Genomic DNA, 27,682 nt, shown 5'->3' on the forward strand with positions numbered 1-27,682 from the left:
TTTGTATGTTATTAGATAGCAAACCAAACTTAAGAACAAAATGTTCGTTTTAGCCGTGCTTTCGTATTAAACGTGATCGTATTAAGAGAGTTCAACTGTAAATAAATAAAACAACGCGGTGCCAAATTTCTCTTAAAGTAGTTTTGAATTGACAACAGTTTTTTCTTCAAATGCTAGTTTTTTGAGCGTCAGCGTAAATATAATTTAAGTGTACCAACTCGTAAGATTGATTGCCGTGAAACGATAAAAACAAGCAGAAAAAGTACATATATATGTATTTTAACTATATAAATGTTTTGAGACAAAGCATGTAATTTTTTCTAGTTGGAGCATTTTACCAATACACCTGGTTATATTTTTCACTGATCTGAAAATGAGTTATCCTCTGCAAAGACCGTATTCAACTCCAGCCAACAGTACTGTTTTGCTACCACTGTTGCTTCTTTCACTTGCTAGGCAACGCCATTCTCCAAAAACTGCAACAAATATTAGAACTGAATATGATTTTGTAATTGGTAAGTCCGAGTTCTACAAGTAAGAGAAGGGTAAGACTAAACTAATTGACGAATCACAGTTATATAATCATAGAATGCAATTAAATTTCGAATGTATAAATAAATGTTCAAACTTAAAACATCACTTCATAATGCCCTTTCATACTCTTTGAAGATGATTTGTCTCGTTTAAACTAGAAAGTTTATCGTTAATTGATGGTGATTTTTTTAAAAGCAATTTTTGGGGTTTTAGTATTTAGAAATTCAGGATCGTTCTTTAATTTAAAAAAAAATGCGCCTCTATGTGTAAGTAAACCAGGAAAGAATATTAAAACAATTAATATTTTCTTGGATTTGGTTGTATGTTTACGATTAGTTACGCTTTTACAGCTTTGCTTGATATGTTTCTTTACTAAAATCCTGTAGTAAACAAACAAAAAAAAAAAAAAAAAACTATTCTACATTGTGTTCAAAAATAAATATCTCCGTTTTGAAAAAACATTTAAGAAATCACTGACTTTATTTTTTAACTTAAAATCAAAAGTTAAACTACAAATTTCGGTAATTTGTTTTTCCACAAGAAAAATTTCAGTTTATTATTGTTAACGTGATTATGTTAATATATATTTATTTGGATATGTTACAGATTTGGTTGCAGCTGCAGTTTTTAAAAAATGGTGATTTTTATATACATTAAGATGATACACCATCTATTGCCAATTACTCGTGTATTTTAGATATACTGGAAAACATGTGGGATGAGATACTGCACAATATTCTCAATATTGTTCACAATACTATCAATATTGATATCCTATCATATATACTATCAATATTGATACACAATACTACTAATATTGTTCACAATACTGGCAATATTGTTTGCGTTCATAGAGTGGTTCATATGAAACATTTACAAGTACAATGAAATCAGTTTTTTAACTGTTGTTTTTCATTTCCAGCGAACAGCAAGCAATTTTTTTCTTCTGAAGATCCAGCAAAAATGGAAATATTTATTTAAATAAACTCTGAAATTTAGCAGACTGTCAGAAATTACTTGGCTCTGTGTCGTTCAAATTTATTTTAGACTCTTTAAAAAATGTTTCGCATAGAATATTTCGTCGCTTAATTGAGTCACAGAAAGAAACTATACTGCCGTGTGCAGGTAAACGGCAGTATCTGCAGAAATGTATTTTCAAGATATTTGAAGAAACGCGTTTTGGATTCAATACTAACAATAGGAAAATGTTGAAATTAGACGTCTTTTTCGCGCTCTTTTTTCAGCGGAAACCAAATAAGCGAGCTTGTACAATAAAGGTAACGTACAATAGATGATAAAAATGCAAAAAAAAAAAAAAAAAAAAAAAAAAGGAAAGAAACATTTGCAGTTACTGCCCTTTACCAGCACACATCAGTATAGTTGGGGCACACATAACCTAGCAATGTCGTAATTCTGTGGTTAGTGTCTTCATAGCCTTCAAAATGCTGCCAGGTTAGGTTGACTTCAACTGTAACGTATTTAAATGCTTCATTTAACAAGTTATTTTTAATGCATTTTTTGCAGCTCAACAATTAACGCTACTTCCTATATTTTAATGAAACATGTTGTGCCAAAACTGCTATTTCGTTTTCAAATAATCGTATTCATTTAGTTGGAGCTGGATCGGCTGGATCCGTCGTAGCCAATCGGTTATCAGAAATATCCTGTGTCAACGTTCTTCTTCTCGAAGCTGGTCCGCCACCTTCCATACTCACCGAAGTGCCGGGTTTCACGCGGGAAGCTTCCTTTACAAACCTTGATTGGAATTACGTAACAACTCCTCAAAAAAATACTGGACGAGGTATCATTGGAAGGGTAAGAATAATTCTTAAATCACTTGGCAAATTTTTTGATGTAACAGTGATATAAGAACCTATTCACATGTGCAGTAGCGTTTATATTTAAGAAAAACAATTTTTACTTTGGCAGAACTCAAGGATCTCCCTTTTAAAGAGATATAATCCATATAGTAAGATTTTAAAAAACATTTTATTGGGTGTTGTTTATTTCCTATGACTTACCTTTATGACAGTTTCATTCTGAAGAAAACATTAAAGTTTGAAAGACGAAATTTCAACTGCAATGTTTTTTGAAACGTAATAGGTCATGCAATAAAGCATGATAAATATAAGGGGTGGTTTGTGTCTTGAACACTTGTCAAGTGGCGTAAAATGTACACTTTGACTGTTTTAGAAGGATTGAGAGAAGCCTTCGGAGAAAATGGATTACAAAAAATTACTTGATTTAGAATTGAGTCACGTGCCTTTCTGGGGTAACCAACTATAATAAAAGGTACACAACTACTATAGGCGATAAAAATCCTAATTGTAATATTCCTACGTTCAGTCGTTTTCGATGTACGCAAGAGATGTTACGCCGATGGTTTTTTGAGATACAATGAAGAAAGTCGCAAAATTTTATTTGGAATTTAAAATAATAATATGTTAGTACAATTCTTCTAAAATCGCAAGCGATTCCGAGATGGCCAAAATGGATATTTTAGTTATTCATACAAATGCCACGAAGAAACTAATCATCATTATTTAATCAGGGACGCAAAAAAAAAAAATGAAATCAACATTCAAAAGGATCTGGGAAAATTTTGTAACTTTATACAGTAATTCCGTTACTTTGAAAAAGGAAGTAGAAAGATTTTCGTGAAAACTGGATGTTCACTTTGAGTTATGACAACGGTGTAGCAATTTTATTCAATTAATGATTCTATAAGATTCTTTTCAATAATCTTAATTCGCTTTTCAGCAATTTTTGTATCCAAGAGGAAAAGCTTTAGGAGGCACAAGCATTATGAACGGCATGGTTTATATTCGTGGCAATAAGCACAACTATGACGAATGGGAAGCACAAGGCGCAACTGGTTGGAGTTATAAGGACGTCTTGCCCTACTTCAAGAAAATGGAAGACAATCGGAACGTTGATGTAGTGTCCAATGGTAAGTTTGTATCCGATGTAAAACTTGTTGAGAAAGTAACTACATAGTGTTTTAACCAATGAGAGCTAATAATACATAATTTGTGTAGCATATTACTTCGATTGTTTATTTAGGGATTATCACAGCATCCGTTGCTTCCATTATGGTTTTACAGTTCATCTTTCCGCAAACTTCAATGCTTTGAATAGTTTCGAATGAAGAGAGGAGGATCAGGTTATGTGCAAAATATATGTGCTACTGAATTAACTCGCTTTTGTTTTAAGTCTTAAGGGGGTATTCTAGTCTAGAAAAAAAAATAGAATTTGTTTTCTTTTCATATTTTCAAAGTTTAGACCTTGAAGAATAAGCCTCTTAGAGGATTTAAGGAAATTCGAATTATTTTCGGAGTTATAGTTAATTTTGTTAAGATAAAGAAAAAGCTAGCAAACGAGATCAGCAGCGTGACAAACGCTCCGAGGTACGAGTTTCCGATCCTTCAAAAGAAGGCAGCACTGCTCTCATAGCTGAAAGATCTGCCAAAATGTAGTTTTTGAGCTATAGGAAGAAAATGTATAAGGCAGGGATGGCTGTTCAAAAAAAATACAAGTATAGCATACAATTAAACCACTCAAACTGCCCGAAATGTGAGTGCAAACACTAAACCGGTTTTTCTCGACACTACTTTTTTCAATACGGTTGACAAGATATCTCAAGTTCTAATGCACCGATTTATTTTAAATTTGGTACATACTTTTTTAATACTATCAATTTTGTCTCCGCGTAGAGGTTTCTGTATCTTTGTTTTTTTACTATTTCTAAACAATTACTAAAGTTGAAAAAAGGAGACAAAAATGACCTTTTTTTTCAAAAAGACTCCATTTTATGCATTTATTTTTTTTTTTTACAAATCGGCTACGTCCAGACAATTCTACATTCTTTTTTAATAAGAATCAACCTTAATTTTATGTTTCAGATTACCAGAAGGATTGGAATCTAGTCAACCAGTAGACACATTTCTTTTCTGAGTCCCCACATTGCCGGCCTCTACTGATTTCAATTTTGAATTTAAATCCCCACTATTATACATTTTTGTACTTCTCGAGTATCAATAACAAACTGATAAAAAATTGATGGTAAAAATGTTAACAGCTTTTTTTTTTTTTTTTTTTTTTTTTTTTTTTACGGCCACAGAATCGTCTCAAAATCGAGCCACTAGACTAGAATACCGCCTTGATTTAAAAAAAAGTATGCAAACATAAGCTAAATTTAGTCATCCTTCATAATTATCAAGTTTCAAAACTATTTTTGAGTTTTCACCTCTTTTCATATGCAAGTATGGTTTAACAATAGTGTGCAGTTATAGTTTTTTTCCCTTAATTCGTAGTCCTATTGCAATATATCAACACTATGATTGACTGATATGTTCTTCATAGTTTTCAAATGTGTTTTCAGCTTTTTTTTTTTTTTATAGACACAAGAAGTTTTTGAATTTAAGAACTGAATGTAAAAATTCAAAACGTTTTCAGACAGTTTGAAGCATATTACTAAAGTTACCTAGGAGGAAATCAAAACACTTCACAGTCTGATTCTTATAAGTTGACTTCCAATCGGCCGAAGTTTAAACTATTCTTGTTAAAATAGGTTAAAAACTACTATTATAAAAACAGGGGTGAGTGGAAACACTACTTTTTTTTCAACCTTCGGCTTTGCGTGGCCAATTATAATTATTGGCGTTGTGTCAATCTAAGGATTCATCCCAATTCAACCCAAACAAAAATGAGTGCGTCCAAAACCAAACATCTTTTAACAAAAGCTAAGCTATAGTATACAAAAGCTTTCGTAAGAATGTAATATAACCACATCATCGAGGGGACTTAATGTTATTAATCTGATTTTAGGATATCATGGCGTTGGAGGACCAGTGACTGTAGAGCGACCATGGTATCGTGGAGAGGTTAAAATTCCTCTGATTAAATCAGCTATAGAATTGGGATACCACTTCAGAGATGTTAACGGTCAGCTACAAACAGGTAATAATATAATGTAAAGTATTCCTATAAGCATGTCTCCATTTTTTGAACCCATAATAGTTATTATTATTATTATTATTATTAAAATTATTATATTTGCTTTTTAGGATTTAATGATCATCAGGCGTTCATGCGGGACGGTCAAAGATGCAGCACTGCCAAAGCTTACCTAGTTCCAGCTGAAAACAGGACAAATCTCCACATCCTTCCAAATGCCATGGTTCGAAAGGTAACTAAAGCATCAGGAAAACACTACAGGTGTTCCTAGAAACAAAACTACACATGACTTCGCAATGTGTTTGCATTTTTAAGATTGAAGCAAAACGTTTACCTTAAGATTGTTACGTTTTTGAATATAGGAAGGCTTTTTAAAACGTTTATATCTCCGTTACGTTTTGTTGTTTCTAATGGGAGTGCTTTTTGCTTCTTGACCATTTGCAGACCTTGTACATTTTCCCAGACAGCAGCAGCTATTCTTTCATGTGGTACGTTTATTGGCAGATTAGGCACTAGAGAGTAATGAGTTTCCACTAGTAGATGAAGAACTAGAACAGGAATTAGTAGCTGGAGGAAGCAAATCCAATCCTTGGCTTAGGAAAAGCTGAGGCGAAGATTCCAAGTCACATGTTTCAACTACGACAAATGGAAATTTTTTTAACGTGAAACTAGTGCAAGAAAACTGATTTCTTTTAATTCTTTACTTTAAAATATACAACGCGACTTAGGATCCTTACTTCAAGAATTGAAGGCCTTTACTCTTTCTACCTTTTATCACTTCTCAATGGATGGAGGCGATTGAGCTCTTAGGATGCGAATTGCGTTAGGATTTTAGTTTAGCAGGGAGTATCTAAGCCCGACGGCTATTCAATGGATCTTTAACATGACCATAATAATAGGCCACTTTCTGCATATTGAAGGCTACCGACTTGGATCGCGTTTAGCACGCAAAATCAGGTGCATGAAGCTAGCAACTTTTTGCTACTTCACCCTGCCACATATTTCTTCGAATTTAATGCAAAATGTTGATTATATAACAGTTATATATTCGTGCTGAAATCTTGTACAAAGAAAATAAAATCCTTACTTTACTACTCCTTAAGACAACATACCAATTCAATTATGATTAAAAACTAAAGGAAATACTAAGCAGCCTACCAGCTAACTTGATGCACCAATTTTTGTGACTTTATCTTTTTTCGATTAGAGTTGCTTTAGAACCAAAACTACAGCATACTCTCGATATCACGAAGTCGAAGGTAAAAAAAAATCAAAATATCGAGTTTTCGAGATTACAAGGTCATATCTATGAAAATTATATTCTAAAAATTAGTCACGACAGTTAAAAATAAGTGGAAACGTGTAATGAAAGTTGAAAAAAAGTCTTAATACAAAAACAAAAATTTTTATTTTCAAAATGAGCCAAAAATAATAGACAAAAACAGAATTAAAAGAAACGCTCTAGTGAAATAACAAAACGTAGTAATTTACCACGACTAAACTTAGCAAAGATTTGGATCAGCAAGTTGCAGAACGGTCAGTTTCGTGCGCCCCAGAAAAAAAGAAGTTGGACAAAGGATTTTTTCCCGTTCATCTCCCCCTTTTTACGGAGATGGGAATAGAGTTAAAAGCTCCAACGAAATGGCGGGAGAAGGGGGCGAAAAGTTTCAGGTGGGTTTTTTGGGTGTCTCAAGACTTACATTTTCTGACACCCCCAAGCTCTAGAATGAAAGTTTCAGTAGATAGGCTTCTCCGAATCATTCCTAACCCCTGAGAGAAATAATGAAGGGTGTGATAAGTTTTTGGAAACATTCATCGAGTTGCTTCGAGGTAACTCGAGGAAATAACAAACAACTCTACGGTTTTTCCAGAAAAATTATATTTGACTTCGAAAAATATTCGACATAACAAAGTTTTGATTAAATACTCTTCATCATAAGAATGAAAAATTACATTAGATAACTACGCCTAATCAAGGGGGAAAATAATTTTTCGTCATATCAAGGTTTTCGAGTTATCAAAGTTCGAGATATTGGGATTATACTGTATATATGTCATCGCGATGTTTTTGCATTTTTAAGATTAAACAAAACTGTTAAAACTCTTACCATTTTGAAAACAGAAAGGCTTTTTAAAAAGATTCGACTCAAAGGTTAAACTAAGAAATAGAGTGCAATATAAAGAGTAACTGGTACTGCTTCCCATTTTTTGACCACATAATTTTACGTGTTTTAAGCCATTGAATACTACACTTGTTTATAACGTGTATGTCCTTTGAATGTCTTTGAATATTACTTGTTCATAACTTGCATGTCATTTGAATGTATTCGAATACTACTTGTTTATAACTTGTATGTCATTTGAATGTCATTGAATAATACTACTTGTTCATAGCTTGCACGCCATTTAAATGTCATTGAATACAACTTGTTCATAACTTGTATGCCATTTGAATATTTGTACATATATTCTGCAGGTCATAATAAAAAACAAGCGTGCCGTTGGTGTGCTGTTTGACCACAGTGGTGATACTTATGAAGTGCGGGCTACGAGAGAAGTCATTCTTTCAGCGGGTGCCATCAATACCCCTCAGATCCTTATGCTCTCTGGAGTAGGTCCCAGAAAAGAACTGGAAAGACATAAGGTTGGACGCGCTATTTGTATTATACAGGGTGTTTAACCTGCACGACCTCTATTTTCGCAGCCGTTAGTCCTAGGTGCATACTTCCAACTGCAAATATATTCAAAATCAGATTTAGAGTTAAGATATTGAAAATTTGAAGTGAAAATAAAAATGAATAAAAAATACAAAATTTAACTTTTTATACGGGCCCTAGGTCCCCTGACTTATCTTTAGGGAAATAATCTCCATTGAAAAACAATTCCAACACAAATATTAACCGAGATATGAAACACAGCGTTTTGTGACTTACACCACTTTAAACTCGCCGTCAGTAACACGTTTTTGGGGAAAATATAGCAGCTTAATTAGCAACTGCTTAAAATTATATGTGTACAGAGTGTGGTTTTTTAAATTGTTCGAGGTTTTGCACTGTGTTTTTGCGCATCATGGCATAACACTTGCATTTATTTTTGAATAGCAAATGAAAAATACTTAAATACTTTGTTTTTTTTACTTCGACAACATCTTATTCTTCAGAAAGGGCAATAAGTTCCAATCTTATCTTCTGTAAGGTCCCTTAAAACTTTGAACTAGAATGTCTCCTTGAGTTTTGGTCGCACAAATGTCAAATTTTTTGTATCAGTAATAGTTTTCAATGGAAATTATTTCTCTAAATATAAGTTAGAGGACCTAGGGCCCTATAAAAAGTTAAATGTTGCATTTTTTGACTCATATTTATTTTTGCTTCAAACTTTTAATGTCTTAACTCCTCATCTGAGTTTGAACATTTTTGCGATTGGAAGTATGCTTCTGGGACTAAAGGTTGCGGAACTAGAGGGCTTGCTGGTTAAAATGAAACATCCTGAATTTTCTTTCTTTTTGAGAAATAATTTTACAGAGTTTGACTTTGCCGTCAAAAAATGACATTTAAAAATAATAATTATAATAAAGAGGAAAAGGTTCTTGATTCATTATTGCTTTTGATAAAGACATTACATTGTGTTCTTTTGCGAATGATAGCACTCTTATATTTTACTTCTTTTTTTGTGTACTAATTAAGTTAACTAATCGTTAAAACTTGATAAGTTTTAAATTATATATACATATATACTTATTTTTAAAACAGATGCTCAAACAATGCTTTTTTACAATTATTTTTTTAATAAAAGTTTAAACTCATTTTAAAACTTTAAGTTTAAAACAGAATGCCTGATTCGTTTAGATCAAAGTCGAAGCCGACCTGCACGTGGGGATGAATTTACAGGATCACATTGGTCCTACCCAAGAATTCGTGACAGATGCTTCAATTCCAACCTATGCTGAAAAACTCAGAGATCCAAACAATCTTGTGCAATATATTTACAACAGAACTGGTAATTTTAATTTAGCATAATGTTATATTGCTATTTTATTTTAAACGTATATTCAGCTAACATATGTTTTGCACTCGTGTTGTATATTCTGCCGTGTGCAGGTAAAGGGCAGTAACTGATTTTCTTTTCGTTTTTCTGCATTTTTGTCATCTATTATACGATAACTTAGCTTTATTGTACGAACTTGTTTAATTGATTTCCGCTGAAAAAGCTAGTGAAAAAACTCCAATGTTTCCCTATTGTTAGTACTTAATCCTAAACGTATTTCTTCAAATATGAAAACTAATTTAAACAGATACTGAAGTTTACTAGCCCACGGCAGTACTAAACCCCATACATATAATTTCGTTTCGATTAAGCGTAAACATTTAGGCGTATAATTTTAGCAATCACTGCTTCATTTTCTGCCATTTTGTTGTTATAAACTTGTTATTTTACTATCGAAAACGTGGACTTTATTTCATCAATTAGTCTAACTTAACGGAGTTTTGTCGTCCTTGATATCTTTAAAATCTAAAAAGTTATCAGCCATCTAATGAGCTGAATTTCAATACTTCTTGTCTAGACGACGAATAGTGAGGGATCGTTCGCAAATAATCCATTCTTATCATGAATCACTCTGCAACGATAGCAGGAAAGTGTTGCCAGTTTGCGAACGACCCCTTACCATTCGTAGGCTATCCAAGAATTATAGAAATTCGGCTCATTAGATTGCTGATAACTTTTTTGATTTTCTAGATATTGAGGTGGAATTTTTTATGAGTTGTAGAATATACCTGAGCTTTGAATTATAAATGTTATACATTGCTATCTTTCGCGCATGCGCAGTGAAATATTAATTGCTTTAAACGTTCATGAATATTTTAACTTCAAATTTTATTATTATGTTTCTCTAATATGCTGTCAAACATTCTGAAAGTTTAGTACCGTTGACGAAAAACTCTTCGTGACATGAGCCAAAAATATTCAAACAAAATTTGCATTTTTGAAAGAATTGCTTATATTTCCGTGTGTATAAGAAATACTTTCACGAAACTATAAAAATAAAGTTTTGATATATTTTTAACTTATCTCTGAAATTTATAGCTTATTCCCAGCTAGTTACAATGAAAAATGATCAAAAACTTTTTTGTTTCTTCAATTTGTTGCTGGTCCCCTAAATACCTAGCAGACTTAATTGATATTGGATGACAGCTAGAGTATACATTTTATGTGAAAAAAATTACAGAGCAATTGGTCTTTTATTTCTCGAGAAATCCGTAAAAACGTGAATTTTTGAAAGTGTCCCAATACTTTTGGTCACATAGTGTATGTATCGGAATTTTGAAATTTCGCACCTTTTTAAAGACCAGAAAACCAGATTTCTACATATCTTAACAGAAATTACTTGGGTACAGGCACAACTTTTACATTGTAAAAGGGCATTAAAACTTACGTGTTTTAAATCACAATAGTAGGTATGAAATATTATACAATCTTTTCTTTGTCCGTAACCCTAAACAACAGACACTCAACCTCACACTTCCTCAAGACATTCCAGAACGCGTTTCGAATGTATTTAAAGTGTAAGAACTTTCCGAATGCATTCGGAAATTTGTTGATCGTAAGACATTTCCAAACAAATAAATATTTGTTATTAAACATGGGCTCTTAGAATCCGTCTCATTAATATCCAATGTTAAATATTTCAAATAGGTCCCTTGGCATCCAGTCATGGTATTTTCCTGTCTGCTTTCTTAAGCCCAGCGATTCATTCAAGAAAAGATTTCCCAGACCATCAGATATTATTTGCAGAACGATCAGCGGAAGGCTTTCAACAATATTTTGGCCTAAAACCTGAGGTAATTAAGTTTGAGTTACATGTTATTATATTCAAATGTTGGATGCATACAAAGGCGCCCATACGGGGAGGCAAGTCTGGGCTCAAGCCCCTCCCCCCCCCTTTGAAATTAAAACTTCTTTGCTTTTGGTACTTTTTTCTTTGCATAAATGTAAAAACATTTCTTCTCCAGCAATTAATGAATAAGTTATTAAAAATGTCAAATTTTAATAATCCTAATCCGTACTGAAATCGGTTTTTATGGGGTAAATATCGTACTTAACCATGGGGAAAATATCTGAGCCCCCGCTTAAAATTTGCGTATGGGCGCCCTTAGACGCATAACTTGTTTTTGAAATGATTCTATATAATTCACAATTTGATGTGCTTTGTTTTCATCTCGTGGAAAAATCGAAGTGCTGAGCACACATCGAAAAGTGCCTAGTGAACTTTAATGCCTACCAAATGGCACACATATCAAACAGTGTTGCTAACTTAAAGTTCTATACCTTTAAAAAAACACCCTTTATAATAGGACGAATTTTAAACCATGTTCCACGAATTTTAAACCATTCCAAACTTCAGTTCAGAGTAAAAAGTAACGTTTTCTAACGTTACTAAAATTCAAATTATTCTATTTCCTGGCATTAAAAAAGATACGCTTGGAACTTTCGAACAAGTGTGAACAATTTTTTTCGTTAATTTATGCCTATAGATATTGTATTGTCCCCAAAAATTGACGTTATTATGTTTGTGTAGTAGAGCGAATGTAAGGGTTGCGCAAACGTAGGTATTTACATTATTCTTCACAGTAAATACTAATTATGGTATCCTTCAAAGCCGGACACTTTCAAAGCAGGGGGAACCTGCACATGCATACAAATCTTCAAACTGAATTTCATAGCTCTTTGAAGAGTTATTTTGTAAACGGTTTAGCTTTCTAGTTTTTTTTTCTTATTTTTCTTTCTTCTAAAATAAAGAAAATGTTCTAAGGTAAAGAAAGTGCCATATTTAATCAGAAGGCAAATACTAGATAGCAGTTTTCTAAGTTGTGGTGATAAAAAATGTCCTAAACTTTTCACCAGAAACATACATTTATTATTTAAATTTAAAATAAAAAAAACTTTTTCCTAAGTATAAGGGGATTAATTTTTTTTAGGAAAATTAAAATCAAACAATTATGTTGGATGCAATAGTTCTGCAACTAAAAAAATTATCTATATTAATAACCTTAAGTTTTAGCAAAAAATTACTTAAAACTTGAAGTTATGAGAATACCATTCTTCTTAAAATTGATAAAGACTAAAAAAAGAATGGGGTTTAAACAGTTTGATTAATGGTACAGGGCTCGTTTATAAATGGTATCACGCTTTGGGGGAAGGGGGAGGGCATGAAACTGTGACATGGGGGAAGGGTAAGAACAAGAAGTGTGAAATTTTTTAATAGCAATATTCTTACGAAAAATAGCTTGACACGCGACAAGGAAGGAAGGGGGCGGGGGTAGATTTGTTGAAAAAAAGTGTAAAGTCATTTATATATGAATGGACAACCCCGTAGATTAAGTAAAGAAGCGACATTTGAAGGGGAAAAATGAGCAAAAATGCTTTTGTAAAACCTGTAGTTATTGCTCTAATCAAGCAACAGATCATATTTTTATTTTTTAAAATGAGTTTTGAAATATTTATTGTTATTTGACAAATGAAAAGTTCGTGGAACATTTTTCTGAATACTTTCATAGTATTATATTTTATTACTTTAGTAATTATTTCGTAAGATTTCCTGCAGCAATATTAATTTGTGAAGTAATTTATTGTGGCTGGATATTTTCAGGTGTATGAACAAGTATATGAGCCGTATGAAAATAAACCTTTAATCACTTGCCTCGTTTACCTACTGCAGCCCATAAGTCGTGGACGAGTAACTCTATATTCCACAAATCCATACGATGCTCCACTCATCGATCCAAACTATTTTAGCGATCCTCGAGACCTGTACAGTGTGGTCGAAGGTAAGTACAGAAATTGGGTAAACAGAATTTCCCAATACCGAAATTTTTGTGTACCTTATAACAGAAATGCAAAACTCATTAATCCACGTATACAAATGATTTCCGTTATTATTGATCTGAATTGCTTTACTTAAACATCAATTGAATATTTTGGAAACATCCTTTAAATGCATCGTGTTGCGTTTGCAACATAACCCAGTTTAGCTTTTTGAAATACTATAAGAACAAATTAAAACAAATAAAAACAGATTTATTTTTTCGGAATTTACAAATGCAACAATTTTTTTTATAGTTTAGTGCGCTTGAAAATGCTTATTGTCCTTTTTTCACGAGAAGGCACTTCGCCCCGCCTCCTCGAACGCAGAGTTCCATTTTACGTGGGAGTGATCGGTAAGCAATCCACGCGCTTCTAAATGAGACAACCAGACAGCCTTAACTTGGGCTTGCATTTTAAGGTGCAATAAAGTCTTCGTGTCCCTTACATCACTTGCTTCATCTGTCTGTTGTCATTTTAGTTATTCTTTCATTTTAAAAACGGCTGCTTTTATAATAAAATGCTATGATCCGAATATACCTTCTGGTGAAAACAGCGAAATAGAATCATCGGATACCACGTGACGAAAGAGGAAACAAGTGCCTTCTCGTGGAAAACGGACAATACTTCTTTTAGTTCTTTGACGAATAAATTTCACTACTACTTAAGTAGTAAGAGCTTTCTGAAATTTTTAATAATGTTTTGGAACATTTGATGGTAAGTTATTTGTTGTTGTTTTTTTTTCTGTTAAATCAAGATGTTTCCAAGCAATCGTTTAGCCATTAAGTTAAACAATGTTTTTTAAAATATTTTTCTCGTGGTTTGAACAGAAATTAAAAGCCAAAAAACATAGTCTGAGGATTGTTTTTTCTTTAATTAGACACTTAAAGGTTAAGCTGTCTGTTTAGAAAACTTAAGTATTCAAAAAATTTTTTGCCTAATCTAAATATTGAGCAACTAATTGTCTTCGACTAGTATTTTAGTCAGTCTCTAATTTAGGATCCCTAGTAATTGATCCCTTTTACCAGTAAAGGGAAACCCTATATCGTCGACTCAAAGCAACAGCAGGGTATCTCATTCCTGGGATTAGATGTCTTACTGTTGATCTGAGAGAACCTTGAACGAAGAAGGAAAAATTACCTATGAGCTCAACACTCTAATTTACACCTTTTTTCCATGCATTTAACCAGTAGGTTAGATAAAAAGGTTAAAGTGCACTATGTAGACATGTAATTTTAATTAGTTTTCTTAATAATTTTAAGTTTCGAATAAAATAATTTTTCACTGGTTCTGAACCTGAAAACGTTTAAATATTTTTACTAAACTTCACTTTCCAGCTTATGATAAATGGGGTCGTTTTCAAAATTTAAAAATTTTTTTTTTCTGAAAGAGCATGCTTAAAAACATAAGATCTGACCATTTTTTTAAATAATTTGTTTGTTTAATATTGTTAAAAATTTACTCAAATCGATGCGCTTTCATTGTTTACGCTTCTGCCGATGACATCACAAATGATGAAATGCCATTCACTGTTGCCATTCGCAGAACATAATATTTAATTCTCTTCTTTACTCACGTGTACTGGCAACGATGTGTTTGATAGCAAGCGTAGAGCGCAACATCTAATTCGCTTCTTGATTATCATAACGTGGAAACGTGGTAGAAAGATGTGCCAAAGTACATCACTTGTGACGTCATTAAGACCACGCCTTGTTTGAAAAATCGGACATTTCAAAAGATTAATTAAAGAATAACTGTTGGGAAAATGAAAGTATTTTCTGGATCCATGTTTATTTTTTATTTATTTATTTTTTATTTATTTTTTTGCTCATTCTATCAATTTCAGTGACTAAAAGTAGTACTTTTGACTGAAGGAAATAACCCCAATGTAATTTTATTGCGTAAAAGTTCTGCCGAATCATTTTATATGACTCGTAGTCATGTTCTAGTAAAGTAATTAGTTTGAAATAGTCATCTTAAAAAAAAGTTTCCTAACGTTTAATATTCCAAGCATTTTTCACTTTTATTTCAACGCGAAGCGGAGAACAGTTTGTGTAATTCACAAAAATTAGTTATGCGCGATTGATATTGCTTCATCACACTCATTACATTACTATACAGATCAAATCAATCGGTTGTGATAACGCTGACATGTTTGCTTCACTTTTGTTTGCTTCAAGTGTTCCTTAAACTGAAAGATTACAACTGTTTTCAAAGTAATCCTTTTTAAATGTATATTTCAGTTCTTAATTTGCATTTCGTATGCTTACTCACTCATACATTACACCATATTTAGTTTTGAGTTTAAAATATATAAAATATGATCGGAAAAATTTGAATGCAGTGTAAAATTTTGCTATTTTTAGAAGAAAAGGTATTAAAAAAATATATATATTTCTATCTGTTTAAAATTTTCGGAAAGTTTTTTAAACAAAATTTCTCCCCCAAAATTCTATGCTCTGTTGCTCACTGTTTCTAAAATTTGTAATATTGCATAAATTTCTGTCTATATTTTCAGATTTCTATCGATTCATTTTGATTCTTACGTAGAACGAACACAAGTAAATCCTAACAGTAAAAACTTGTCCTCAAACATGAAGCATTCGCAAAACAGAACTATCTATGCGGCACAACGTGTGAGCAATAGTAACAAAAGAAAAACAGAGGCATACGTTATAAAATTTAAAATAAAAATTACAATAATAAAAGAAAACGAAGTTGAAGCAGACAAAAAGAAAATTAAAATACTCTGTATATTTGATACAAGATAATAATTCTTAAGTTTGCTTTGATATGAAGAATCATCATTCATACGTATGGTATCTACTGTATCTCAGATCAGAGCAGAAGGTTCACATGCTATTAAAATCAGGATCAAGTGACTCGCTATCTATCAATCAAAGGACTCAAGCTATTGAGAAAAGTTGCGCCTTGAGCAATGTGACGACAGTAAGCAATCTTAATTGCTCAATAACAGCAATTGAGCCAAAATTGCAAGCGAAAGAAGCTTATTGCATCAATGTTCGCAACGTGACTTGCAGATTTTTGTTCTTTCAGGACTCAAATCCTGTAACCGGATTGGAAAAGGATCATACCTGAAAGCTCTTGGATTCCAACCTATCAGTACCCTTTTTCCTGGATGCGAAAAATATGCTTCCAACCAAGAGCTGTATTTCAGGTGCCAAGCAAGAACATCGGTCATACCACTTTATGACGCAGTTGGAACAGCAAAAATGGGTAACCCAGCAGACCCATCTACTGTCGTCGACCCTTACTTAAGGTATAAAGTTAACATTTCTTAATCTCATTCCTTCCATAATTAAAAGTCACACCAGCGAACACACCAGCAGCATACAGTGACCAAGCGGCCTTTTATTTTCCAACTAGATTTTTGTTTGTTTTTTTTGAATTACGTATTCAGAAAATTCAGCCAAGAAAAACAAGTAAATAGATTAGACAAATATAGTTATAGTGAGTAGAGAGCGAGAGAGAGTATAAAAACTTATTAAACAACGTGTGAAGGGTACAAATAAAAATAAAATGTAGAAGGCTTGCGTACCAACGAAACCCTTTTCATTACAAAAAAGTGTGCGTTTTTAGATGTAAAGATATTACACCCAAAAGCCCTTTTTTTTCCAATGGAAAAGAAGTTCCCAACAGCCCGGAAACACGTGTCTGCATTTTTTTGTAAATTTGCATGTCATACGTGGTTTAATTCTTGTTCTAATTTCAGCACAAAGGTATTTATTTGCTTCATATTAGAGAGACGTAGTTCCTTGTAACAGTATTGAAAAAATGTCTTATCCATGAAAACGGCTACTTCCCATTCAAACTGTCCAACCTTAAAAGTATTTCTTGTCCCAAAAAAGGAGTCCTTGTGGCAGGTCACTGTGACCTCCCGTGACTTCCCATTAAGACACTTCCGCTCAAAGGAACCACTAATGGTAATTTTTGAAACTTCTGTTTGCAGTAAGCGTTTAGTTACCGCCCTTAAGCAAGGGCTAAAGTAGAACTACATGCAATACACCGACTGCCCGTTTATCACATCTAGAGACTGTTCTTTCTTCTTTGTTATGGACTCATTAGTCTGGAATTGTGATTAACCAATCTAAAGGCAAACTTCCTCTCACTGGCTTAGTTAATAACTATTCCAGACTGATGAGTCCATAAAAGGGACGAAACTGCAGTCTCAGGATGTGATAAACGGGCTGTCGGTATACTGCATGTGGTTCTGCTGTAGCTCCGGCTTAATACCATGCCTTTCCTTCAATTTCCTATTTGAACTGCACCATGACTGAGAACTCTCGCTGGTGTCCTAGATTTAGTTTAGCCACCTGTTTGTTGGCACTCTCTGCTTCCATGAGATGACATCTACCTCCAGCTCGATTAATCACTATTCCAGACTGATATTATTCATAACAATAACCAAGCCGTCGGTATATTGCAGTATTTATCTGTCTATATGTAGTATTTATGATTGTTTTATTCATGAAGCACTGACATTTATTCTTCGGGGATCATTATTCCCTCAAGTTCAAGTTTATTTTATAAGTTATACACAAATAATTAATTTCTTTCCATGCCATCGAGACATCAGAATCTTAATATAAGCCAAAAAAAATAATAATAATGTAAGCAAAAAAATATATCAATCGTTAAATAAAACATTCAACGCATAAAAAAAGTTATTATTTGGAAAAAAAATCTTCTTTCGCAAACTTCAACATTCTACTTCGGAGCTTATGATCGTTAAGGGATTTGTCCTTAAAGAGTCATTAGCGTATTAGTGGGTTCGCATTTTTGAACAATCACGAATTGCTTATTGTTGCACTTGGTCGTTGAATGACGTCCGCGTCATTTGATTTTATTTATCTATGCTTCTAATGCAGGCGTCCATGTGCCTCGGAATTGGATTATTTACAAACGACCTTCTCGACTTTACACAAACCTTTTTCCCGCGAAAACAGTATCTGGCATTCATTTGAATATAGACGTCATGAATTTAAATTATGGTTGCGATAAAAACCATTCGTAAGAACAAGAAACTCAACGAGTTGGGTCCTGTCCAAGGGCGCCAATATGGGGGGGGGGGGGCAAGTGGGGCTCGAGCCCCCCCCCTTTGAAATTAGAACTTCCTTGCTTTTAGTACTTTTTTCTTTGCAAAAATGTAAAAACATTTCTTCTCCAGCAATTAATGAATAAGTTATTAAAAATGTCAAATTTTAATAACTCTAATCTGTACTGAAATCGGTCTCTATGGGGAAAATATCCTGCTAAATATGGAGAAAATATCTCAGCCCCCCCCCTTAAAATTTTGCATATGGGTGCCCTTGGTCCTATCGTAATTCCTGATTGCAAAAAACATAATTTGAATTAAAGATCTCAAAATTCAAACTGATTTTTTAATGTGTTTTGATTTTTTTTAATTGTTTTCTTGCATATAACAGTTAAGTTAGTACTTGTTTTGCATATATTCAACATTTCGATCTTTTCCTCCCCAGAGTGAAACTCATAAAAGGACTACGTGTAGTTGATGCATCTATTATGCCAATAATCCCATCAGGAAACATCAATGCTCCTACAATCATGATTGGGGAAAAGGCCTCCGACATCATCAAGAGCTCAATTCAGTGCGAGGAGTACGACAATAACGAACCTGAATATGATGACGATTTTGCCACATACGAATACAAAAAGGCAGCTGAAAGGGCAGAAAACCGAGCGTATAGGATACCGAAATATAACTCCAGACAATTCCGAGGAATATAGAAAGAGGGAAAATGGATGTTTTAACGCACTATATTATCGACGAAAGTGAACTCCTGTTATAAGGGGCCATTCATTAATTACGTAAGGAGTTTTGCCCCCCCCCCTCTCCCCACGTAAGGGTACATGAGATTTTTCAAAACCCTCCCCCCTATTCTTACGTAAGATTTTATTTCGTTTTTCAGAATAATAAAATACCAAGTTTTGCATCACTGGAATCTTTATTAAATTCATTATTATTAAATTAAACCTTTTTTGTGTAAAGGAATATTTACTAAAAAGTTAGAATTTAGATTGAATGTTTTTTTCGAAACGTTCTGTATATGATGCGATACTAATTAAAAATAAAACATGCCATACATAATGCGATTCTTTTATTGTATTTTAAATTATTTATTCTTTGTAAAACAAGTAAAAAACAGCTCATCCTAGAACGTTTTTTACCTTCAGACGCAAGTGAAGTATAATCCCTGCCAAACCACTTGACCGCGCGATTTCTAATATAAAATGTCGACATGCAAAATATTACGTAAGAATGGTTTTGACACCCCCCCCCCCCGCCCAAGTAAGGGTATGTAGAGATTTTTCCAAACCCTCCCCTCCCCTCGGGACCCTTACGTAATTAATGAATGGCCCCTAAGCTGTTTGAGTTAAGTGATATTCACACACACAGACACAAGTGTTCTGTCTCTTCACAATTACGGCAAACAAATGTACTGAAAAAGCACGAACTTTCACTAGTTTTCGTGAAAATGACGATATCAGTGATGCTGCGAATTGAAAATTTTGTGAATTTTATAGGGACATTACCGAAAGTTAAAAAATTATTTCACGAGGCTTAAGATTTCACGATTACTGCGAAAAGCCTCGTGGAAATAAGTGCTTTTACAGTATACCGTTCTTCAATCACTTAGATTATTATAAAACATGGACTATGTAACATGGCGAGGACTACGCTAATGTGAATTGTAAAGCAGAAAACAAAAATTTACTTTCGCCTTTTCTGATTCATTAATTACACATATTTCCTCCTCAAGCAGCATTGACACAAAAATGAAGTCTTCAATGCGTGACAAATCTTCCGGATTTATCTCTAAGATTAACTTAGCAGCTTCGAATTCCTTTCAAGGATTTTAAAAGAAATTTTCTACGAATAAACTCTTTACCAAAGTTCGACACATCACGAGCGCCAAGTCGCCTGGGCGACTAGTTCTTTCAGAACAAGAATCTTTGGGAAACCATGATGCATTGAACTGTCTTATAAACCTTGAGAAATGAAGGCGCAGTTAATGCCAATTAAGGCTCTTGCGCCATTAAAAACCAATGCAGCTACCGAAAGGAGAAGAGTTTTTTTTTTTTTTTTTTTTTTTTTTTTTTTTTTTTTTAAGAAGGGTCTTGAGCGTACTTTTTTTCCTGGCTCCTTTGATTTTAAAATTTTTGTCCGTATCTACTTATCACTACAAATATTATTTAATTCAGAAACGAAATTGTAATCCCATGTTAATGTTAAAGATTTGCTTTTACGATATTTTGTCTCTTGTGCCAAACATTCCTATTTGTTTAACATTCGTTTCGGGTATTTTGTTTATAAAGGGTCATCTATTGTATCTAATGAAATAAATCTATTATTATATTATTTGTTGCTGCTGTTGTCAAAATTTGATTAATAAACGGTCTGTGCAATGGAACGGAATATTTAGCAAAAACGTGGGAGACAACAAATAAAATTATACATTTAAACATTTTGCAAACGGCAGCAAAAAATACTTAACTTAAATTCTTTTTGTTGCGAAAAGCTACAGCGATTTTTCTTCGTTTTAGCACTTGTATTACATATTAGCGTCAGATATGTTGGGCACCTCAGCAATTGAAGGCCGGCAAAAAAACAAGTTCTCCAACGTGCCATAAAGCTTGCCTCTAAATCCTTCATTTTCCTCATTTTGAGGAATTAATGCAATACATCGTAGCTTTCCGATGTCGCACTATGTAGGCTAAACTTAATTATCATTATTTCAAGATGATCAATAAAACTTAACTGTGGTCCAGCAAAAATTATAAAAGAATTAGCTTCCTCTCTTCGGTGTGAATAAAAGAATCAACATTATACTGCACAGATTGATTGCAAGGAAAAAAAATTCTTAATTATTGACGTTTGTGTACATATTTTCAAAACTAAAAAATTGTTACTGTGATATTGACATCATTTTTCAATAAAGTTGATGAAAAATTTGTGTTTTCAACGTGTATGTGTATTTTATTTTTTCTAGTACTTTCCGCGAAGCTTGTTTTAGGAAAAAATTTCAAAACTTCATTTAATGTTTTCCTCTTAATTGTAAAGTTAGTTATGGTTATGTTGATTTATCATATGAGGATTTTCGAAAATAAAATATGTTAGAGGTACGTTAATAATTGCGAGTACGTAAGGGAAAGACACATTTGTAAACGAACAAGTATTAAATCTTCAATATTTCTCCTAACCAAAGCATTAAGATGTGACGATTTAGAAAATATTTTAGAGAAACAACAGCTCTTACGAAAGAGCCTTGTTAATTGTTCTAGTAATCCTTATTTATGTAGTTGCCGAACTCAAAAAGGAAAATTTTGCTGTGTACCGCAACTTTTACTTCCTTTTACAAAAAAGGAAGTATTGTATTCGCGAAAAAAATTTCACTCAAAAATCGAACTTAATTTTCATTTTGCTCACCTCCGAATGAATGTTGAGTTTTTTTTCGACCCGACCACACATGCATATATAACTAAGAACGCATAGACGCCCGAAATATCCACTTTGACGTTTGCCGAGTTAATTACAACGAGTTTTCCCACGACGTCTGTATGTACATGTGTATGTACGTATGTGCGTATGTTTGTCGCATAACTCAAGAACGGTATGTCCTAGAAAGTTGAAATTTGGTACGTAGACTTCTAGTGGGGTTTAGTTGTGCACCTCTTCTTTGGTTGCATTCGGGTGTATCTAAAGGGGTCTTTTGGCCCTTTTTGGGGAGAAAATCGTTGTTAATTTCGATGCAAACTCAAGTGGTGCTATAATTTCGAGGATACTTGGGGATATATCGCCAGTCTTTTGGTCGCCAAGTTTTATTTCCAACTTGGCGACAATTTTTTTTTTAAATCTGGTTTCAATTTGGCTACTGTTGGTGATATTTAGAGCGTTAACTATTAAATCACATTAAAATCGCCAATAATGGGGCAATAACATCAAATTGATGTAAAAGGAAGTCATGTGATGCACATCAGCTCGTTTCTTGTGGTTTGATGTAACTCAATAAGGTCATGATTGGATTATTAAGACTTCGGTATCTTTATTAAGACACCGTAGCATCATTTGACGGATTTATCGAGTGTGGCAATATCAAAATAATTTTAAATAAAATAATAGTTTAAAAAACTAGAAAAACACGCTTTCGTAGCAAAATGAATTAAAAAGCAAAAAATAATCTTTGGAAGATAGTAGTTGACCAATCACTAAATTTTAATGTAATACAAAAAAGCGTGGGGTGCTGTCTATTTACAATTTTGCTTGGACAACAAATGGAAGAAATTCAAGCAACTGATAAGAAGCCCCCCACGCTTTTTGGTATTACATTAAAATTAAGTGATTGGTCAACTACTATCTTCCAAAGATTATTTTTCGCTTTTTAGTTCATTTTGCTACGAAAGCGTGTTTTTTTAGTTTTTTAAACTATTATTTTATTTTTCTGTTTTTTAGTCTTATGTTGGGGAGAATTATCAGACGACGAAATTATTTATAAAACGAGTTCGAGGTAATATCTTAAAGTTTAGACAAGGGCACTCCGATGGGAAGCTACTGATGTGAGTCATCGATGTATGTTTGCTGAAATCATATTTATATTGCTTTGAAAATTTGAGATGCATTTGAATAAAAGTTTTGTTCAACAATGGTCTGATCAGCAATGAATTTCAAATTGAAGGCTCACCTAAATTTTGGCATGAAATTAGTTAAAAACAATTATATTTCATGTTCAAATTACCTAGGAGTATTGGAACAAATTTTGCCTGATGCAGAAAAATTAAAGGTTTTTGTAGATATTTTTAAATAATTTTTGCGAGCATTTTTTAATGTATTTTTTTAAATTTTTCCTTTTTCACATTGTTGGATTTATGCCGAAATATTGATTAAAATTGGTGGAAACTAACAATTAAAAGAGTTAATTAATTAATTTGATTGTAGAATATTGCATTGTCATCGGGTCTGAGGTCGCGTGCCAAATTTCTAAAGAATCCGATCGCAGGAAGTGGGCGAAATTTGACCTGCAAGATTCCGTTACAAGATACATGCATACATACATACATACATACATACATACATACATACATACAGGTGAAGCTAATAAAAGCGTGTTAAATTAGGAACCGATATATTGTTAACGCACGGAATTTGGCTATAACACTACAAGAATATGAAACATTTATTGAAACGACATCTGATTCATCCTTGCAACAGATTTCCTGATTAATGTCGTTATTTGATTTTTTATGTAGTTTAAGAGATATATACTCTCAACGGATCTGCAATAATAAAATAAGAATGAATTATCTCACTATAAATTTAAGTCTTAAAATTTTGCTTCAAGCAACTGCTTTCTGAACTTTTGTGCAAAATTTTGAAGTTAATTCCCGAAGAAAATAAATACTACATGAAATAATTTTCACTTTTTCAACATGTAAACCAGTTTTCAAAAGATTGCGTTAAAACTATACTGTTGGAACCAGGAGTTTTGCGAAAGAAGTAGAAATTAAAAAAGGTTCCTCCTGTTAAAGAAATTAAGAAAATCTGATCTAGAGCAGTGAAAAAATTAAACCTTCCAAAATTTAAACCGACGCTAGATACAACTATACGCTGAACTTCTTGCTTTCTTGACGTTTGCTTCTAAAATCCCTCACCGACTGTGTTACTATGCGATGTCACATCCATAAGAAATAAATAAATACCTTTTTAAAGAATGTTTTCCCATTTGGTCCAAAAATTTCTCGTGGTTTTGAGTGACAAACTTATCTTGATGTGTTTGACAGTTTGGGCCAGTTGAAACCTCACCTTTTTAAAGGCATCTGGTAAAGCTTTTACCCGATATCTTTACATACTAAAGCTCACTATTTTGAATTGTAAAAGGATTCCTTGAAACCCCGAAACAAGTGCCGCAGTAAGATAAATAAATACCTTTGTGCTGAATAGTAAAGTCAGACCAAACAACGTAAGTAGAAGCACAAATTTGTGCTTCTACTTACGTTGTTTGGTCTGACTTTAAGTGCCGCAGTAATCTGTAATCTTTTGTGTCACAAAGCATTATTATTATTTTTTTAATGCAACATGTCCAGATCCTGATTACTGAGGAAAAAAAATTCCGTTTACATATAATATGTTTCAAGGCAATCAGTTACACTTGAAAAAAAAAAAAAAAAACTTGCGAGGTGGTTGAATAAAGTTTTCTTTGAAATTTTCTTTACAGAGTTAATGGAGCCAAAGTTGCGAAAGAACACCACTTATCATTGGCTTATGTTACCGGAGGAATCCCCTCTTTCCGATACTCAATTCGCATTGTGTAATTTTAATCTTGTAAACCACTAAGACTGTAAACCATTAGCCAATCATTCAATTATAATAAATATCGAGTTTGCTTTTAAATATGATACAGATGAACGCCTATGATCTTGAAAGAATATTAAGCTATCGCTTTGTTCGTCAAGCGTGGAGCATTTTTTTTATCAATAATCTTTACGATGTTCGCTCGGTGTAACTAGATTTTTGCGGGAATGTCTTAAGGAAGGTGAGTTCAATGTTTTATTGTGTCGCTTATATTTTAAACTGTTTATAATTTGGTGTTAGTTTTTCATGAAAAGAGGTACGGAACAGTCAAATTAGGATATTTTAATAGAAATTCATAAAAACATGAAAAGCAAATATCCGCAAAAATATTTCTTAAAATAGTGATTTGATTAAATTAAAATGTAAAAGAAACTAAAAGCTAGTGTTTGAGATAGGACGTGTTTTGGGGTCCTAATTTCACTTCACTTAGTCCGATTCACTTCACTTCGCTTGAATTGGTGCCTTAGTTCACTTGGTGACAAAGACTGTCATCTCCATTTTCTTCTTTAAGGTCTGTGAAAACGATTTTAACCGGCGAACGCTCTCAAGGGAGGGTCTACGCCAGCGGTTCCCGAACTTTTTAGTCGACGGAACCCTTAGTGCTTTGCTTTTACTTCAAGGAACCTCATCATTGTTTATGACTCAAGGACAAATGCTAACGATCTGGGAGTCAAATGATAATGATAAAAAATCATTCTAATGATTTCTTCTACATAAGAACCTATTAATAATTTGGAAATGTTCGTATTTTGACAAATTAACACGCTTTGAAGTGCGCTGAACGCTAAACCTATTGTGTATATTTTTGGAAACTATCTCTCCGTGTGTATGAGTTTGCATATATCATCACCTCAGAGTAACAGTAAGATGTCTTAGTATTATTTCTGGGATTAGATACCTTACTGTTGCTCTGAGGCGACGATATTTTGCCTATTTATTGTAGGCGTTCTAGTTCAAAACGTAATACATGGAGTTGAACGAAGTTTGGTAAACATGTGCACCTCCATGTGAACTGGCAATGATTAGTTTTGTCTCTCACCCCTTCCGAACGAATTCCGCTATTAGTATGACTATTGTATTTCAAACAGTAATGCAAGGAGTTATATAAAAATTGGTGGTTATAATTCACCTCAATGGAGAGAGGTGATAAAGTTTTGGCACCATTCATTTCCAAGTTATGTTACAACAAAACGATCGCTTTATCACGAAAAATAATGTAAGAATTCAGCGTTTAGGCGTAACATTATTTATTGTCTCCTTCATATTTTAAGTGAGGTGAAGGCGGCAAAAATTACTAAATTGATAGTAAGAAGTAAGTTGCAAAAAGAACGCGCTTCATTGATAATATTCAGCAAATCATTTGTGCAAATCAATATCGTGAAATCAAAGCCACAAAAGCAAATTTTACTCGTAAAAATCGACAAGTTAAGGGGGAAAAAACGTGAACAAAAATTGCCAAAGAATAACGCCATAACTTCTAAAGCCTTTCTCAATGAACCGCTGACTAAACATTTATGATTTAATTACACAAAAAAATATTACTCATGTGTAATATTTTGATAGCATTGAAAAGGTTCCAGATCGTTGAAAAACTGTAGTGATTTTTTTAAAGCAACACGATTCAGCGAGAAAAAAATTAAGTTTTCGTTTCAAGCTCATTTGTTTCCAATCTGGGCTATTAGACACCACAAATACCCGCCTTGTATGAAACTCCCGTTAAGTATGTCACTGCCTGATGGTGCTCGCCTAGAAAGATTCAAGGGTTGCGGGTTCTATACCGGCCAGGTCGGAGACCCTCTATGAATGCTAATATTGACTGGTTTAAGTTATATCTGACGTGGTTACAAAGTCCTCCAAGATATAATTCCAAAGTGATACTTCTGAGGGTGTTGGATAATTGGCTGTTCTTCTTCTGACCTGATTCGAAAGAAAGAACTGTCTTCAGAGTTTTTCAGTTGAGGTTTCTTCAATTGGCACCAAAAAAAAAAAAAAAAAAAAAATTTTTTTGGCGCCCAGAGTTTGAGAAGTGATTTTAGATGTGCTTGAGGCTCTGAATCGAAAGCATTTTCTCTAGCAGCTCTACTTTTTAAAATAAATGGTGCTGTTTTACCCAAAATGTGCAGTTTTAGCTCCATTTTGCGCACTTCTAAAAGCAAGTGTAGGATTCTTAAACAAGGATTGATTGTGGCATATTTACCCGATTGTCAGCCTGCAATCTAGTATTTTAAAGGAAAATTCACCAGATGCAGTAAAAATTTGACAAGTTTAGTAATAACGCTTCAACAAGTTAAGGTCAATTTGTAAGTTCTTGGCTTGCATGTATTCGCTTCTTGCGATGTGTGATGAGCTGAATCTTTGTATACAGTGTTTTTCAGGGCCTGATTAATATAGCGGGTGACCCGAAATAAACATTTTTTCTGGTTTCCTCTGGAGTCAAGCCTTATAAACATAAAAATTAATGGGGAACCACCATTTCAGGGGCGCTGAGGTGTTTTACCACTCGTCCAAAATATTTGTTGGGAGGCAGAGTATCCCACACTTAAGTACAAGTAAAAAAGGTAAATAAATAACGAAGAAAACTTATTTGAGGCTCTTAAAAAATAGGGATTCATGTCCCAGAGCCTAATTAGACTGTTTGGTAATCAATCACTTATTATTTGTACAATACAATAGGAGTAAAAAATCCCTGTTTTAAGTTCTATTTGATATATAGATATAACTTTAACCTCTGCTTTATGTATATTTAAATGCTATATCTTAGAAATTTGAGCTTCTGGACAAAAACTGATGTCATATTTGAACTTAGGGTACCAAATTCATACGAAATCAGTTCCAAAAACCCCAGCACTAAAATCAGTGTTGCCCTGAGTAATAATATTAATGATGATAAATACATTTACAGTTGATTTAAAAAAAAAAAAAACGTGGAAAAAAAAAAGGTCTTTA

General features: G+C 33.2%; 1 protein-coding gene across 1 annotated transcript; it reads left to right on the top strand.

Annotated features, from left to right (window-relative positions):
- Positions 1-373: 373 nt before the first annotated feature.
- LOC129219254 (glucose dehydrogenase [FAD, quinone]-like) lies at positions 374-19,116 on the top strand. The gene is made up of 10 exons (XM_054853585.1): positions 374-515; positions 2,147-2,349; positions 3,295-3,484; positions 5,362-5,493; positions 5,601-5,722; positions 7,967-8,134; positions 9,336-9,461; positions 13,136-13,313; positions 16,405-16,627; positions 18,849-19,116. Exons 1-10 carry the CDS (start codon positions 374-376, stop codon positions 19,114-19,116), a joined length of 1,752 nt encoding a protein of 583 aa, XP_054709560.1.
- Positions 19,117-27,682: the final 8,566 nt, after the last annotated feature.

The sequence above is a fragment of the Uloborus diversus genome, chromosome 1 (assembly GCF_026930045.1).
Source record: "Uloborus diversus isolate 005 chromosome 1, Udiv.v.3.1, whole genome shotgun sequence".
NCBI classification, from domain to species: Eukaryota; Metazoa; Arthropoda; class Arachnida; order Araneae; family Uloboridae; genus Uloborus; species Uloborus diversus.